Source organism: Lutra lutra, chromosome 11, assembly GCF_902655055.1.
Source record: "Lutra lutra chromosome 11, mLutLut1.2, whole genome shotgun sequence".
Lineage (NCBI taxonomy): Eukaryota > Metazoa > Chordata > Mammalia > Carnivora > Mustelidae > Lutra > Lutra lutra.
Window position 1 is genome coordinate 75,336,266 of NC_062288.1, and position 14,945 is coordinate 75,351,210.

The 14,945-nt window shown below is 38.5% G+C and overlaps 1 protein-coding gene across 2 annotated transcripts in view; it reads left to right on the plus strand.

Moving 5' to 3' along the window:
* Window positions 1-14,945, plus strand: part of MET (MET proto-oncogene, receptor tyrosine kinase) — a 115,923-nt gene that overhangs the window by 55,260 nt on the left and 45,718 nt on the right. For both annotated transcript variants that reach the window (XM_047695172.1, XM_047695173.1), the window contains exons 3-4: window positions 1,665-1,856; window positions 14,081-14,215. In XM_047695172.1, the coding sequence (XP_047551128.1) occupies window positions 1,665-1,856; window positions 14,081-14,215 (327 nt within the window). The remainder of the gene's footprint in view (window positions 1-1,664; window positions 1,857-14,080; window positions 14,216-14,945) is intronic.

Below are 14,945 nucleotides of genomic sequence, written 5' to 3' on the forward strand. Positions count from 1 at the left end.
AATTGATGAAAATTGGTGATGGACTGTACATGGGGAGGAATCAGGGATGGCACTAGATTTATGACTTGTGCCTCTGGAGAAATGGTAGAGCCATTCACTGGGGGGGTGTTGCATCATCACCTCAGGCATGGGGTTAGAATGTGATTTCTACTTTGGACATGTTGAGCCTGAGGTCTTGGAGACATCTGAGACATCTTGAGACATCTGTATTTCACAGGCAATTTGATAAATGCACAGTCAGTGCAGAGGAGAGTGTAGGGTGAAGGTACAAATGTGTATGTCAACTGAATAGTAATAGACATCACAGGAGAGACTGAGGCTGCCAAGGGAGAGTGTGAAGGGTGAGGAGAGGAGCAGCCTTCGAATGGAGCCTTGAGAACACCTGACACTGATAGCCAGGCACAGATGGTCCTGCTCAAGGACTCGGTGTTGCAGTCTGAGAAGTAGAAGGAAAGGCAGGTGTCAAGGTGAAGGAAGGATCCATGGTGCTTAACTGACGTATATTACTGAACAATATTTTTTTAAAAAAATCTGAAGCTGAGGGATGCCTGGGTGGCTCAGTTGGTTAAGCCGTTGCCTTCGGCTCAGGTCATGATCCCAGAGTCCTGGGATCGAGTCCTGCATTGGGATCCTTCCTCAGTGGGGAGCCTGCTTCTCTATCTGCCTCTGCCTGCCACTCTGCCTGCTTGTGCTCTCTCTCTCTCTCTCTCTCTCCCTCTCTCTCTTTCTCTCTCTCTCTGACAAATAAATAAATAAAATCTTTTTAAAATAATAATAAAAAACTAAAAAATAAATAAAAATAAAAATCTGAAGCTGAGCCTAAAAGAAAAATACCTGACTGACAATTGCCCTTTTTGTAGGTGGGTAACAATGGCATTTGGTGCACAGCTTTTACATTCTTTTGAGCCTTTCACTGTAATGGTGACAGATACTTAAGTGGTATTCTCTAGGTCCTGGGTTCTAGGGTAAGAGAGTTCTATAAATTAGCTCATGTAACATTTACAATAGCTCTGCAAGGTAGGCACATCTCTATAATTCTCTCGATTTTACTTGTGGAATGGATAACCTGAATTTCACAAACACAGAGAGATTATAGGGACTATGTAAGGTAAATAAGCATGCAAGACTAGGATTTGATGCGGGAACTTGAGTTTGGGGTCTGTGCTCTACTGCCTCCCTGTGAATTATCTATCAGCTATCCCCCGCTACCACCTCATTGCACACAAATGCACAAAGGCACACATTTTAAGATATATAATGTATTATGTATGACTCTAACATTTATTCCAGTTGAAACCCATCTTATTGGACATGTCTGCTAGAAGCATTACCTTCACGCCCAGGGCTGAGACATTTATAGTTTTGTTTTTCTTTTACTAGCACCACTGAGTTCCATATTTATGTATGCACATACTCAACCAGAGTGCAAACCGCGATAGTAAGGTTTACCCCAGTTAACATATCTGTACACACATGGCAGCACCTAGCAGTACTGGAGCCATGTAGGTCACTAGAGTAATTTCTAGCCCCTGTCTGGGGCACTCTGTTTATTTGTACGGTTATCCTTGCCATTCTCCAAGCTCTGAAAAGACACACTGAGAAGTTTTTTAGCAGCTTGTTCGCATCTGGACTCACATTGATTCTATGACCATATTTTATTCCAGACACTTTTGAGAAATTCATCCGGCTGTGAAGTGCGCAGTGATGAATATCGAACGGAGTTTACCACAGCTTTGCAGCGTGTTGACTTATTCATGGGCCAATTCAACCAAGTCCTCTTAACATCTATATCTACCTTCATTAAAGGAGAACTCACCATTGCTAATCTTGGGACGTCAGAGGGTCGCTTCATGCAGGTAAATGTTTCTAAGAGTGTCTGTGTCTGTTTACCTGGTATGGCACAATTAGTTTGGTGTGGGTTTTTTGTTGTTGTTGTTGTTGTTGTTGTTGTTGTTTTTACAGTAAGGCATTTGGAAATATTATAAAGTGAAAATCACAGTAAAAGCTAGAGACAAACTGAGAACAAAACAATGAAGCCGGGTCCACTCTTTATGAAGTTTATGGCCTATTTTTATTAAGTTCTTGAAGCTTTCAGCTTAAATGTACTTAAAAGTTTTCTTGCCCAGAATGGTTTGGGATTTTGTTTGTTGTTGTTATTTTCCATTCATTATTTCCATCACATGATTGGAATAAAATGAAACAATTAAAGCACTTCCAGGCGATGTTTTCCTATTTCAAGGGAAGCTACGGATCAAAGGAGAGCTATTGTGTGAACCGTGTGTCTCCATGAGAAGAAACATTCACATCATTGAGAAATATTGGCAGGAGTTAGAAAAGGACGTTATCATCAAGATCCCATTGTAACTCCAGCTCTCCTGATTCTACAAAACGATGTAGTCAGACACAAAGAAGTTCAAATTCTGGGGGGGAAAATACAGATTTTATTAAGAAATGCTTTTAATGGATAGCAACATACTTCCATACAATAAAAATTCACATTTCAGACTTGCAGTTATCTTGTTCCCTAGATACAAGAATCAGCACTTCGCAGAAATTAAGATGTTCTTGTGTTGAATCTCTTTGACTGCTTTAATAATTATTGGGTAGTGCTTTCAACATGAGTTCTTCAGTAGGTTCTTTATTAACGCACAATGACCATAGCATCCATGGAAATGTTGACTTTCTACAAATACTAGAAATTTCTTCTAAAGAGAGAGTCTTATTCCAAGATCATCTGATCTAATTAACATCCTAGTCAGACAGTGACTTCTAGAAAACCAGTTGAGGACAATGATGTTTTCCTATGACTTGGCCATCTGCACATCCTCTATCTGTATTCTATTATAATACATATTTTTTTAAATTACCACTGTTTTTATAGTGTATGGATACTGGTTATTGCCATAATTTAAATCGTGCTTTTCTTGTACTAGTTGGGCACAGTGGGATTTTTTTCAAAGTCATAAAACATCTAAATAAAACCTTCCTAGCTCAGGGGTGCCTGGGTGGCTCAGTGGGTTAAAGCTCGGGTCATGATCCCAGAGTCCTGGGATCGAGCCCCACATCAGGCTCTCTGTTCAGCGAGGAGCCTGCTTCCCCCTCTCTCTCTGCCTATCACTCTGCCTGCTTGTGATCTCTGTCTGTCAAATAAATAAATAAAAAATCTAAAAAAAAAAAACCTTCCTAGCTCAAAACTAATCATATAGATCCTATTATCTAAATGCTCCCACACTTGGTCTCCCATCCTCCCACTGCTTCATTATTATACTTTCTCCCCACTCCTCTCTCTCTCCCAGCCCAGTGTTCTTATTTACCCACCTCAAACCATTTCGTTCTGTCTCAACTCCTTAAAATCTGAAGGCTGGATATCTAGTCCCCCCCATACTCATGAGCATTCTAAAGTATTTGAAATATAGTTGTATCAATTATCCTTGTAAAATACATACTGTTATTTTCAATATGTTTTTAATTGACATTTATAATATTCTCTAGAATTCTAAGAAATTTGAAGGGGCATGAGAGAATCTGGCATCTGTTGAATTCTTAATGTGTTCACTATATTGACTTTTTATCTTTACTTTTGCTTTTTTTCTAAATTGTTTATTACCTCATCCACCCAGTTTCATATTAATAAGCTTTCTATAGTCACTTTAGGTCTGTCATTCTTTTACATCAGAAGGTTCTTGGCCTATTTCCAGATTCTAAAGTTGTAATAAAATCCCATTTTTAGGTAGATTTCTCTAATAACTGAGTAAATTCTGCTGTGTGACAGATTCTACCGCCTAAGTGCTATGTCGTGCATCAGTCTCATTGTAACAGAAATGCTGTGACAAGTGTTTTATTCTTGTCTCCCAGCATTTTCGTAAAAGAAGCTATATTATGCCCATTATCTGTGCATCCGAAACATTAAAGATGAAAATAAGTAAGTAGATACTTATTTTATGTGAAGTGCTGATATCACTGATTTTTTTTTTAAACCACATGGGTTCTTAATTCATCAGATATATATTGGGAACTTACTAACTTTGCTCTACTAGGCAAATAAGGAAAGCAAAGGAAGCAGTGACACAGAACCTACCTTTAAGGAACTAAAGTTTAATTTTTTTTAAAAGGATTTTATTTATTTGAGGTAGTGAGCAAGAGAGAGCACAAGACAGGGGAGGGGCAGAGGGAAAGGGAGGAGCAGACTGCCCACTGAGCGGGGAACCTATTATGGGATTGGTCCCTGGACCCTGGGATCATGACTTAGCTGAAGGCAGACACTTAACCACTGAGCCACCCAGGAGCCCCTGAAACTTTAGTATGAGAGATAAAAACCTGTACTGGATACCAAGATAGCAAAAGACAAAGACACACAGACAAAGGGCTGTTGAGACCCACATAGGATTCATTTCTCTGACACTTGTCCAAGAGAATTCCATTCCCTTAAATTTTATGTAAATAAACTCAAGGCATTTGAAGGATCAAACAATCAACATCACTAAAATCCAGTTTGTTTACAGCAAATAATGTTGGGGGAGGAGTCAGTCATGGCATGCAGCAAAGACCTTCTAGCTTAAGCTTGCCAAGCAGTACTACCAAGTTCTATAAATGTTTTGACTGCTATAAAGTGCTAAATCTATGGACAGGACTAAGTTCCTACAATTCGTGTTTTAATAATACTGTGGAGTTTCTGTTATAAAATAGAATGAATATAATTTTTTTTCCAAAGACAGCAGTCATACATGAAAAGGAACAGAAAAATGATTTTTACTTCCTTCCTACCCTGAAGCCTAAAGTCAAAGTTGCTTTGCAAATGTTTTCTCTCAAGAGTTTGCAGCTGTTTCTGCCTTTCCTATTGTGCTTATGTTCAGCTCTGGCTGGGAATACAAGCTTCAGCCCCAGCTGTCGGGTGTAAAGTGAATCAGGTATTTCACAGTGGTTACTTGGTTAGAAAGAATTATATTGTTTAGCTAACAACATTCTATGTATGGCAGAAAAGACATGTTTGACATGTTTCTAACATTTAAACATGTGTAACTTACTTCATACAGGTGCAACTCCATCTAAATATACTGATGTGTACATGTATTAGAGTTTATCTGTAGCTGCAGCTCAACATAGATGCAGATTTCAAAACCAGTTTTTATTTATGTGATCACCCTCTTGGGATGCTTTGAAGTAAAATAATATGATAAGTCCTATTCAAGATAGTATAAGTAAACAGTGAGAACAGGGCTTCTTACAGATTTTAAAGGGGGAGGGGATGTTGAAAAGAACAAAGCTCTGGAACACTAGTGCTGTGTGCAGGGCTACGTGGGAGAGGGAAGACAGTTACTCATGAAGATCACAGGACTAATCACAGGGATTGCCCACGTCTCCCCTTCTGAGCTCCTCATCTAATCAACTTGCAAAAACAATGCCTGATATATATTATAATTTTTTTTTTTTTTACATCTCTTGTTTAAGGCCTTTAATCTCTAGATGCAAGGCATTGCTATTAAAATATTCATGCATGACTGTCAGGCCAGGGAGAGGGAGTGTATCCTATATCAGGTGTGCTGGGGGTGGGGAGGCACTTTCAAGACTTGTTTCAAGTTCAGCTCCACAAACACTTATTGGGCAGCTATCTTGTGTGCATACAGTGGCCACTGCCTGGGCACTGTCACAGCTGTCACTTGGTTCTTTGGCATCATCCTTGCTCTTCTCCCATCCCCTTTCCCATCTTCCCATTTCCTTGATGCCGTTACCACTCATCACCCTTATTGTCTTGTGCCTCTTGCCTGGACTAGTTGGATCATAAGCAAGAAAGTTAAGGATATAGGGATCACCTAAAAAGACATTCTTTGCTTGTGATCATTATTTATGACCATTACTTAAAGGATTATGTTAGTAATCAGTGAACCTGAGGATAATTACTCACTTCCACTAAGAAGAATCAATTCATCTGTTGACCTCCTGTCTTCAAATTCTTCCAGTTCCTATACCACCATCATAGTATGTCAGATCTTTGTGTTGGAAGTCTGTGGCATACATTACCTTTGGGATCACTGATACTTTAGAGAATGTAGACACAGATCATCAATTCGTCAGTGCTATGAGCATCCAGCAGAGACCCAGGCAAATGAAGCTTGAACTTAAACATTTCCCTTTAGGGATTGCTAATTTACTGGTCCATTATAAAATGTCAGATAAAAGTAACATCTGCCTTTCTTTTTTAATGTGTACATCACTTATTTACATCCCTAAAGAATGGTGAATTTGGTATATTCCTTTAGAAGAAAATCTGGGGCCCCTGGGTGGCTCAGTCACTTAAGCATCAGACTCTTGATTTGGGCTCAGGTCATGATCCAAGTGTCCTGTAGTCGAGCCTCGTATGGGGTTCTGCACTTACCAGGAAGACTGCTTGAGATTCTTTGCCTCTCCCTCTCCTTCTCCTCCTCCCCCTGCTCATGCACATGCATGCACTCTTATGCACTCTCTCTCTCTCTCTCTCTCTCTAAAATAAATAAATCTTGGGGCGCCTGGGTGGTTCAGTCATTAAGCATCTACGTTCAGCTCAGGTCATGATCCCACAGTCTTGGGATCAAACCCCACATCGTGCTCCTCTCCCTCTCCCCACTGCTTGTGTTCCCTCTCTAACTGTGTCTCTCTCAAATAAATAAATAAAATCTTTTTTAAAAACATTGAAGGACATCAAGTCTAGGGGAAAATACACACTGTGTCTAGCTGAAATCCATAGCTGCCACACATGAAAAAATGTGGGTCAAAGTAAATATCCTTTATAAAAATAAATAAATAAATCTTTTTAAAAATAGAAGAAAATATACCCATGAATTCTGAAACTTCTTTTGTTGGAAAAAGAAACCATTATAAGTAATGATTTCAGAGCTCTGTCTATAACTAAAAATCAACCCCAATGCATGGATAGTCTCCTACAATGAATTCATGCATGCTTTTGAAATACATCTCATACACTGTCATATGTGTAGAAAATTAAAACATCATAAATATTTGAAACCATGGGAAAATGCTAAGGTTTTGTTTGTTTTGTTTTTTGGTAATAGGGAGTAACTGGGATTTCTTGTGTGGGTGCTTTTTGAAAGAGTAGAGAGATATTTTAAACCATGAAGTATGGGGCACCTGGGTGGCTCAGTTGTTAAATGTCTGCCTTGGGCTCAGATCATAATCCCAGGGTCCTGGGATGGAGTTCCACATCGAGCCCTACATTGGGCCCAACATCAGCCTCCCTGCGCAATGGGAAGACTGTTTCTCCTTCTCCCATTCCCCAGCTTGTGTTTCATCTTTCACCGTGTTTCTCTCTGCCAAATAAATAAATAAATATCTTTAAATAATAAATAAATAATAAAACATGAAGTATGTGTATCAAAAGTTTTTTTTAACTTTTATGACTTTTAAAATTCAAAAACAGATATACTCTGTATAACTTGACAGATCCTATAGTTACTGTATTTGGAGTATTGATTTGAAGTATTAATTATTTAAAATGTTTTAATTTACTAGTTTATTTGGATTTTAGATTCTTAATTTTTTTTAAAAGGTCTCATTCTGGTTTTAACTTATTTCGACTCACAATCATTTCAGCATACATTCACATCAGTATTGCAACAATAAGGAAAATTGTTTTGCTTTTTGTATATACCTGGCATTTATAGTACCAGATTGGTATAGAAGCTCTCATGCCCATTTACCGGAAAGAACAGAATAAAGCTTCCTTTAATTCAACTTTGCCACCTAGTACCTTGTTGTACCACTTTTATCTCTTGAGCTGTCAGCACCAATCAGCAATTTCTATTTCTTCTCATGGTTTCTCTCCCGCCCTCCCATTCCAGAAAACTAGATGTTTACCTTGATTGAAATCAATAGCTCTACTTTTCATATCTGATTTCTTTCTACACAAACACCAATTTCTCTCACATACTGAGGAAGATACTAAACCTAAAGCAGGTGTCTGAACCAGTTCAGGCTACTATAACAAAATTTCCATAGACTGGGTGGCTTAAACAACAAACATTTCCTTCTCACAGTTCAGGAGGTTAGGAAGTTCGGGATCGAGATAGAAGCAGATCTGGTTTCTGGTGAGAACCCGATTCCTAGTTCATAGATGGCTGTTCTTGTTGTGTCCTCACATGGTAGAAAGAGGGAAAGAGAGCTCTCTGGGGTTCCTTTGATAAGGCCACTAATTTCATTCATGAGGACTCTTACCTTTATGACCTAATTGCCTCCCAAAGGCCCCGCCTCCTAAAACTATCACACTGGGGTTTAAGATTTCAACATATGAATTTAGGTGGACACAAACATTCATCATACTGCAGTAGGCAAGAAGCAAGAGGCATTAGAAGCCCTATCCTGAAAATGTACATCAAACTCGCAGATTATCTAAATATCTGAAACATTAAAAAACCTTATCCCTTCATCAAGGCTTACGTGAGCTTCTCATTTAAAGCTATTCATGTATTTAGGCTTTAGATACGCCTTTAGAACTTACTATGTGCCCAACGCTGTATTGGGAACTATAGGAAAAGCAGACCCACTCCCAAGATCCGTTAGGTCACACCCAGTTATAACCCCATCTGTTTATTAATGGTGTCATCTCCTTCTGTCACATTTCTTTCAATTCACATTTTTTTCTCACTGAGTTTCAAACTCCAGTAATTTACATCATCTTTTATTGCAAATTTCCTTAACAGAAATTCTCTATTTTTCTTAATTTTTGAACTAGAAATCAGTCTAGATGCAATCAAAGGTTCTACTCAGTTCTGTTTGCCTAGAAATAGAACTGCATAAGTCCTGTTCTTGCAAAAGGAAAACTTATTTGATCTTCAATTTTAGTGTGTGTACTGCCAAAGACAGTAGGTTTCAAAAAAGCAGTAGGGCCAGGGACCCTACCCCGATTTTGACTGATTGTTCTAGTCCACTTTTGTTCCATCTTTTATCCTTTCCCCACCTCCAGCATCTTTAGTACTTTGTTTTACAAAAACCCAGTCTGACTCTGAGGGGATATTCAGAACACTGGTTGGGAGGCTAAGTAGGTGATACCCAGGTACACAATCTCGGGCAGAAGGAATGGATGGAAGACTGTGAACCTCCAGAAGTAAGCTTGCCTTTTACTTAATTTAAGAAAATATTGGCAAGAGGCACCTGAGTGGCTCAGTTGGTTGAGCGACTGCCTTCAGCTCAGGTCATGATCCTAGAGTCCCAGAATTGAGTCCCACCTTGGGCTCCTTGCTCAGCAGGGGGTCTGCTTCTACCTCTGACCTTCCTTCCCCCTCTCATGCTCACTATCTCTTATTCCCTCTCTCTCTCAAATAAATAAATAAAATCTTTTTTTAAAAAATTTGGCGAAGAAATACAAACCAAAATCACAATAAAGTACCACTTCACACACAGTGGATTGGCTGTAATCAAGAAAACGGAAAATAACACATCAGTGAAGTTGTGGAGAAATTAAAACCCTCACACATTGTTGGTGGGAATGTAGGATTGTACACACCTATGGAAAATGGCATGGCAGTTCCTCAAAAGATTAAGTATAGAGTTACCACAAGATCCAATAATTCTACTCCTAGGTGTATAACCCGAGAAATGAAAATATATATGTTCTCATAAAAAGTTGCATGTGAATTTCAATGTAGCAGTATTCACAATAGTGGAAATAACCCAAATGTCTGTCAACTGATGAATGGATAAATAAAATATGTTATGTCCATATAATGGAACATTATTCAGCAGTAAAAAGTAGTGAAGTACTGATACATGTTCCAACATGATGAACCTTGAAAACATTATGCTAAGTGAAAGAAGCCAGTCACAAAAGACAAGATATTGTAGGATTCCATTTGTGTAAAATGTCTGGAATAGGAAAATCCATAGAGATAGAATGTAGATTAGTGGTTGCAAGGGACTGGAGGGCATGAGCAGATGAAGAAGGTGGTGGCTACAGGGTGCTGAGTTTCTGTTTGAGATAATGACAGTGTTCCAAAATGATTTTGGTGATGGTAGCACAAATCTGTGACAATACCAAAAACCACTGAATTGTGCATTTTTAAAAAATGGAGAGTAGGGCACCTAACTGGCTCAGTCGGTTAAGTGTCTGACCCTTGATTGGCTCAGGTCTTGATCTCAGGGTCATGAATTCTGGCCCAGCATGGAGCACTTAAAAAAACAAACCAAAAAAAAAAAAAAAAAAAAAAGGAGAGAAAGCCACATACAAATATCTCATGTTAAACTGTGTTCATCATTCTTAAGGAAAATTAAATTTTAAAGCAATTTAACCAAAATAAATCTCAGGATGCCAGGGTGGCTCAGTCAGTTAAGTGTCTGCCTTCACGTCAGGTCATGATTCCGGGGTCCTGGGATTGTGTCCTGACTTGGGCTTTTTTTGCTCATGAGGAACTTACTTCTCCCTCTGCCTGCTGTTCCCCCTGCTTGTGCACACTCACTCACTCACTCTCTCCCTCTCTCTCTCTCTGACAAATAAATAATAAAATCTATAAAATAAATAAGAATCTGAAAAGTAAATCTCTGTGTATGGGCTAAGAATCTGGCCTTAATGTTTTGAAGATATATCACACAAAATTAATTTGTTTAGGTTTATGGATTTTTAGAGCCTAGCCACAAAGGTTTTATTTTACTTGTACATGTATTTCTTCCTCATGTCCTTTCCCAGATAATTTGAGATCATAGCTACAATAATCAAATACCTTTGGATTCCTCCCTAACTCCCTCACACCCAAATATATTGGTGTTGCATTTTCAGGAGCATTAAAGAAAAAGGGTTTGGGGAGGGGGAGCAGTTTGAGACCTAAGCATTAAAGATTAGTTCTCAACATAGTCAAAGATAATTGCCAGTCTTCTATTCATACTAATTATCCTAAGAATTAAATTTAAATGCCAGATTCAATTCTGTCCTTAGAAGTATCTCCATGACAACCAAAAGGAACTTCAAATTTCTTTACAAAAAATTTAAAAAAAAGAAAACTTGCTACAGGGATATTTTGAGGTTAAAGTGGTTACTCCATTATTTGGAATTCTAGCAATAAGATAAAGGGAGGATTTAATGATAGAAAAGCATTCTTGGCATTTTATAGCAGTAGGTGTCCCTGCAGAGAAAGGGCTAATGATCAACACAAAGGTATCTCCATCTGAGATATGGCCTCTGCTTAAAACTCTAGGTATTTCACTTTTCCCTACAGCCTTCCTGTCTTTGGTTCATCCCATTTTCTGCTTGAAGCCACACTCATCCTAGCTCGTGATCAAAAGTAGAACTCACTGGCTCTAGTAGTAACATTTCCTCTGTGCCATCAAAAACTATTTAGATGTGGAGTCTCTCTCCTTAGGCACACTTGCAGCCAAGATTACTGAAACGAGTATTTGGCAAGGCAAATATATTGTGAAATTTGTTTTAATGCTTTGACTCACGAATGACTCTTGAGAGCTCGGAGTTGAAGCTTTTTATTGGTATTTACTCTGGTGCTTCAAGAGTGTAGCAGTTTGAGTGTTTTTAAGAAGAGGTCAAGCAAATCGGATTCTGGCATTAGATAAAGCTCCTTGTAAACCTGACTCTTATACTTTCTAGCTGCAATTTTCTGTTATATTTTCTTTATGGAAAAACTAATAGTACCTACGTTGTAGGATTATTGTGAGAAGTAAACAAATAAACATTTAAAGCTCTTAGCACAATGACTGGCTCAGTCACCCCATGTATGGTGCTCTCCAGACAAAAAGTCTCAACAGGGAATACATTAAATCAATCTACCCAAGTTCCAGAGATTCAAAGAGATTCTTTATGAAAAGAAAGACAAAGATTAATCCTTTCTGGGCAATGAACATTTGAATGGGCTTCAGATATCTGATAAAGTCAAAGAAGATGACCTAGTAATTAGGAAGGGATTGCTTATTATAAATATGGGAAATGATATTAAAGAGAACAAAAAGGAGAAAAAGGAGAGTGCTAGGAGTTGATTGTTATGTAGCAGGTCTGAATAGAATGGAAGCTACAAGAGAGAGGCAAAATGTAAATGTTCATAGGAAGGTTCAGAGGGATGAATAATCTTCAGTAAGTGAAAACTACAGAATAAGGCATAGAACAGAGTCCAGTTATTAAGAGAGGCTGGGTTTGATTTTGGTTTTGACTTGTGTGTGAGAGGAACAGATTTTTTTTTTCACCTTTGTAGTTGGAAGTGATTGGCAACAATCAGGGAAATAGGGAAAAAAAAATGGGGGTGGGCAGATAGGAAAAACAAGTGGTGAGCACCAGAAGTGAGTCAGAACTAAAAAACTGAGTAACTGAAATCTGGATAATTTGGGATAGAGGTATTAAAAGTCTGATATCCTGATACTCTGCTTGTAACCTGCACCCAGCAAGGAGGTAGGACTGGTAATTGAACTTCTTTTTGGTTTGGCTACAAAAGTCAGAGATAACTATTTGGCCCTACATTTAGGAATAACAACAGTTTCCATCCTTTCTCATCCTGACCAAATGACCTTTGATGCATCATTTAACTTCTGTGCAAATATAAGCCACCCTGCTTAATGGAGATGTTTTGAAAGTGCTGAGTGTTTGGGATAGAACAAGTGTTAGAACAAAATGTCATGATGTTTAGCTTTTATGGATGTATGTGAGTTTGGTTCATTTCTCTATCAACAACCCACTGTCTGGGAGCAAATTAGATACTTTGGGAATCTTCCCAAATTGTTTCAAGCTTCTAGACTCTCTTGTGCTGAAGTAAAAATTTGCAACTAGTTCCCCAAAACATTTATATGTTGTGTGTAAGTTTGTTAGAGTATTAAGCATTTAATTACACCCGTAATTGTGATTCCCATTTTACAAATGAAAAGGCTGAGGTGGAGGGAATGGTTATTTAATCATCATCTCACAGATTCCCATGTTTGTCCCATGATTTCATACCCATGGCAAATAAGTATACTTTCAATGAAACATAAAAGAGTATTTGGAATGTTGCACAAAGGCAGTTTCAAGCCCAAGGCTTTACTCAGCCTCCTGCACCTCATATAGATATAAACCTATTGCCTATTTAAGAATAAAATGCTTTCCGAGCCCTCCTAAACTTTCCTAAGGTCTTAGTGTTCATCTCTGATAGTCATTCTGACTTTTTAAAAAAATTTAAAAAGATTTATTTATTTGAGAGAGAGGGAGTGCGGGTGTGGGGGGACGGGCAGAGGGATAAGGAGAAGCAGACTCCATGAAGAGCAGGGCTTGATCCCTGGACTCTGAGATCATGACCTGAGCTAAAGACAGACACTTAACCAACTGAGCCACCCAGGCGCCCCAGTCATTCTGATTTTATCCCTGGACTTCATTATTACTGGGTTCTAGCAGTTAGAGAAGATGTAAATTATATAGCTGAGAAACATCCCAAATTAGAAATACCTGAAAGCAAGAATGACACAAGTCATCAAACCTTCTTTCCAAAGCATTGTTAAAACCATTAGACCTTATTATAAAACCAGGTCAAGAAGCAGAACTTCATAATCCAAGAAATAACATCTGATTAGACAATGGTTTATAAAAACAACAGCACATTATTTTAAAGTACCTGAAGGCCTATTTTGACCTCAGAAGATACATAAATATGGCTTAAGAGTAGCAAAGCTGGAACTAAATCCAGATCCTCCAGACTCCCCATCCACTCTCTGTTCCATTACGTCAAGGAAAGCTGCCCATTGGGGCAGGGAGGGAGAATAAATTTTAAAAAGTTATCTGAAATCCTTGTAACATAAGTGAAGTCTTCTGTTCTGGGGAGAGCTTTGGCTCCTCCAGTTCCCAATGAAATTGTGAGGATTTGTCTGTATGTGCTGGCTCATGGACTGAAAGATCTCCTTCCCTATACACAATTAAAAGATCATATACAAAAGTCTGCCTTGGGGGTTCAGATGAACTGTCTTCAAGACAGGAGATTAGGAGATGTTGTATTGATTTACAGTGAGATCAACTACTGGGCCTTTAGTTCAAATACCCATGAGCTCTCCTAATCTGTTATTAGCATTATCATCCATGTTTTCCACTATGTTTAAACTGAGCTTGTTGGACTGAAGTCATTTATGTTTTGTCTCTCAGGTTGTGGTTTCTCGATCAGGATCATCAACCCCTCATGTGAATTTTCGCCTAGATTCCCACCCTGTGTCTCCTGAAGCCATTGTGGAGCACCCATTAAACCAAAATGGCTACACACTGGTTGTCACTGGGAAGAAGGTAAGCCCTATTTCCACAGGAAGGTTTTTCCTGAGTGGATATTTACAATGTGCTTTATATGGTCCTTTTTCACTTCTCTCTTGGTCTTGGATTCACCTCTTCTCCCTCTGATTATGTCTTGAGTATTCCAGAGATGTTCTGAAACCAAGTTAAATTTTTACTCAGAAAGATCGGACCAAAGGGAGGTGCTCTTCATAATGTGTATTTCTCCTTTTGTCCTGTATTTCTCAATGAGAAAAACACACAGAATGAGAATTACAGACCTAAGGGCAGAACTCTAGTGCAAGTAGATAAGTCCTGAAATGTACTTTGGAATCTGACACCAACCGGTAATCCCTCTTCTCTGAGAGAAGGAGGTGCATCTTGATGCCGAATGATATGTAAACTTACTTAGAATTTCCCAGGGGTTCAGGTGTGTTTTCCAGCTGCTTAAATTATACTCTCTTGTTATTTTAAAATTGTCTCAGAGCAAAATGTCCCTACTAAATAAAACCTCTAACAATGCATGACAGTCCTTGTGTTCCCTGGACAGTAATGGTGATTATCACATATGCACCAACAACAGAGGAAAGAAAGGAATTTGGGTTTTTGTTTAAAGCACTTAATCATTATTACAAGATTTTCACACATAGGTGCTATCCCTAGTAGACTCCATACAATTATATTTACATGTATCTTTGGTGTATTTAGTTTTCATTGAACAAACAAACAAAAAAACCCTCTGGAAGCT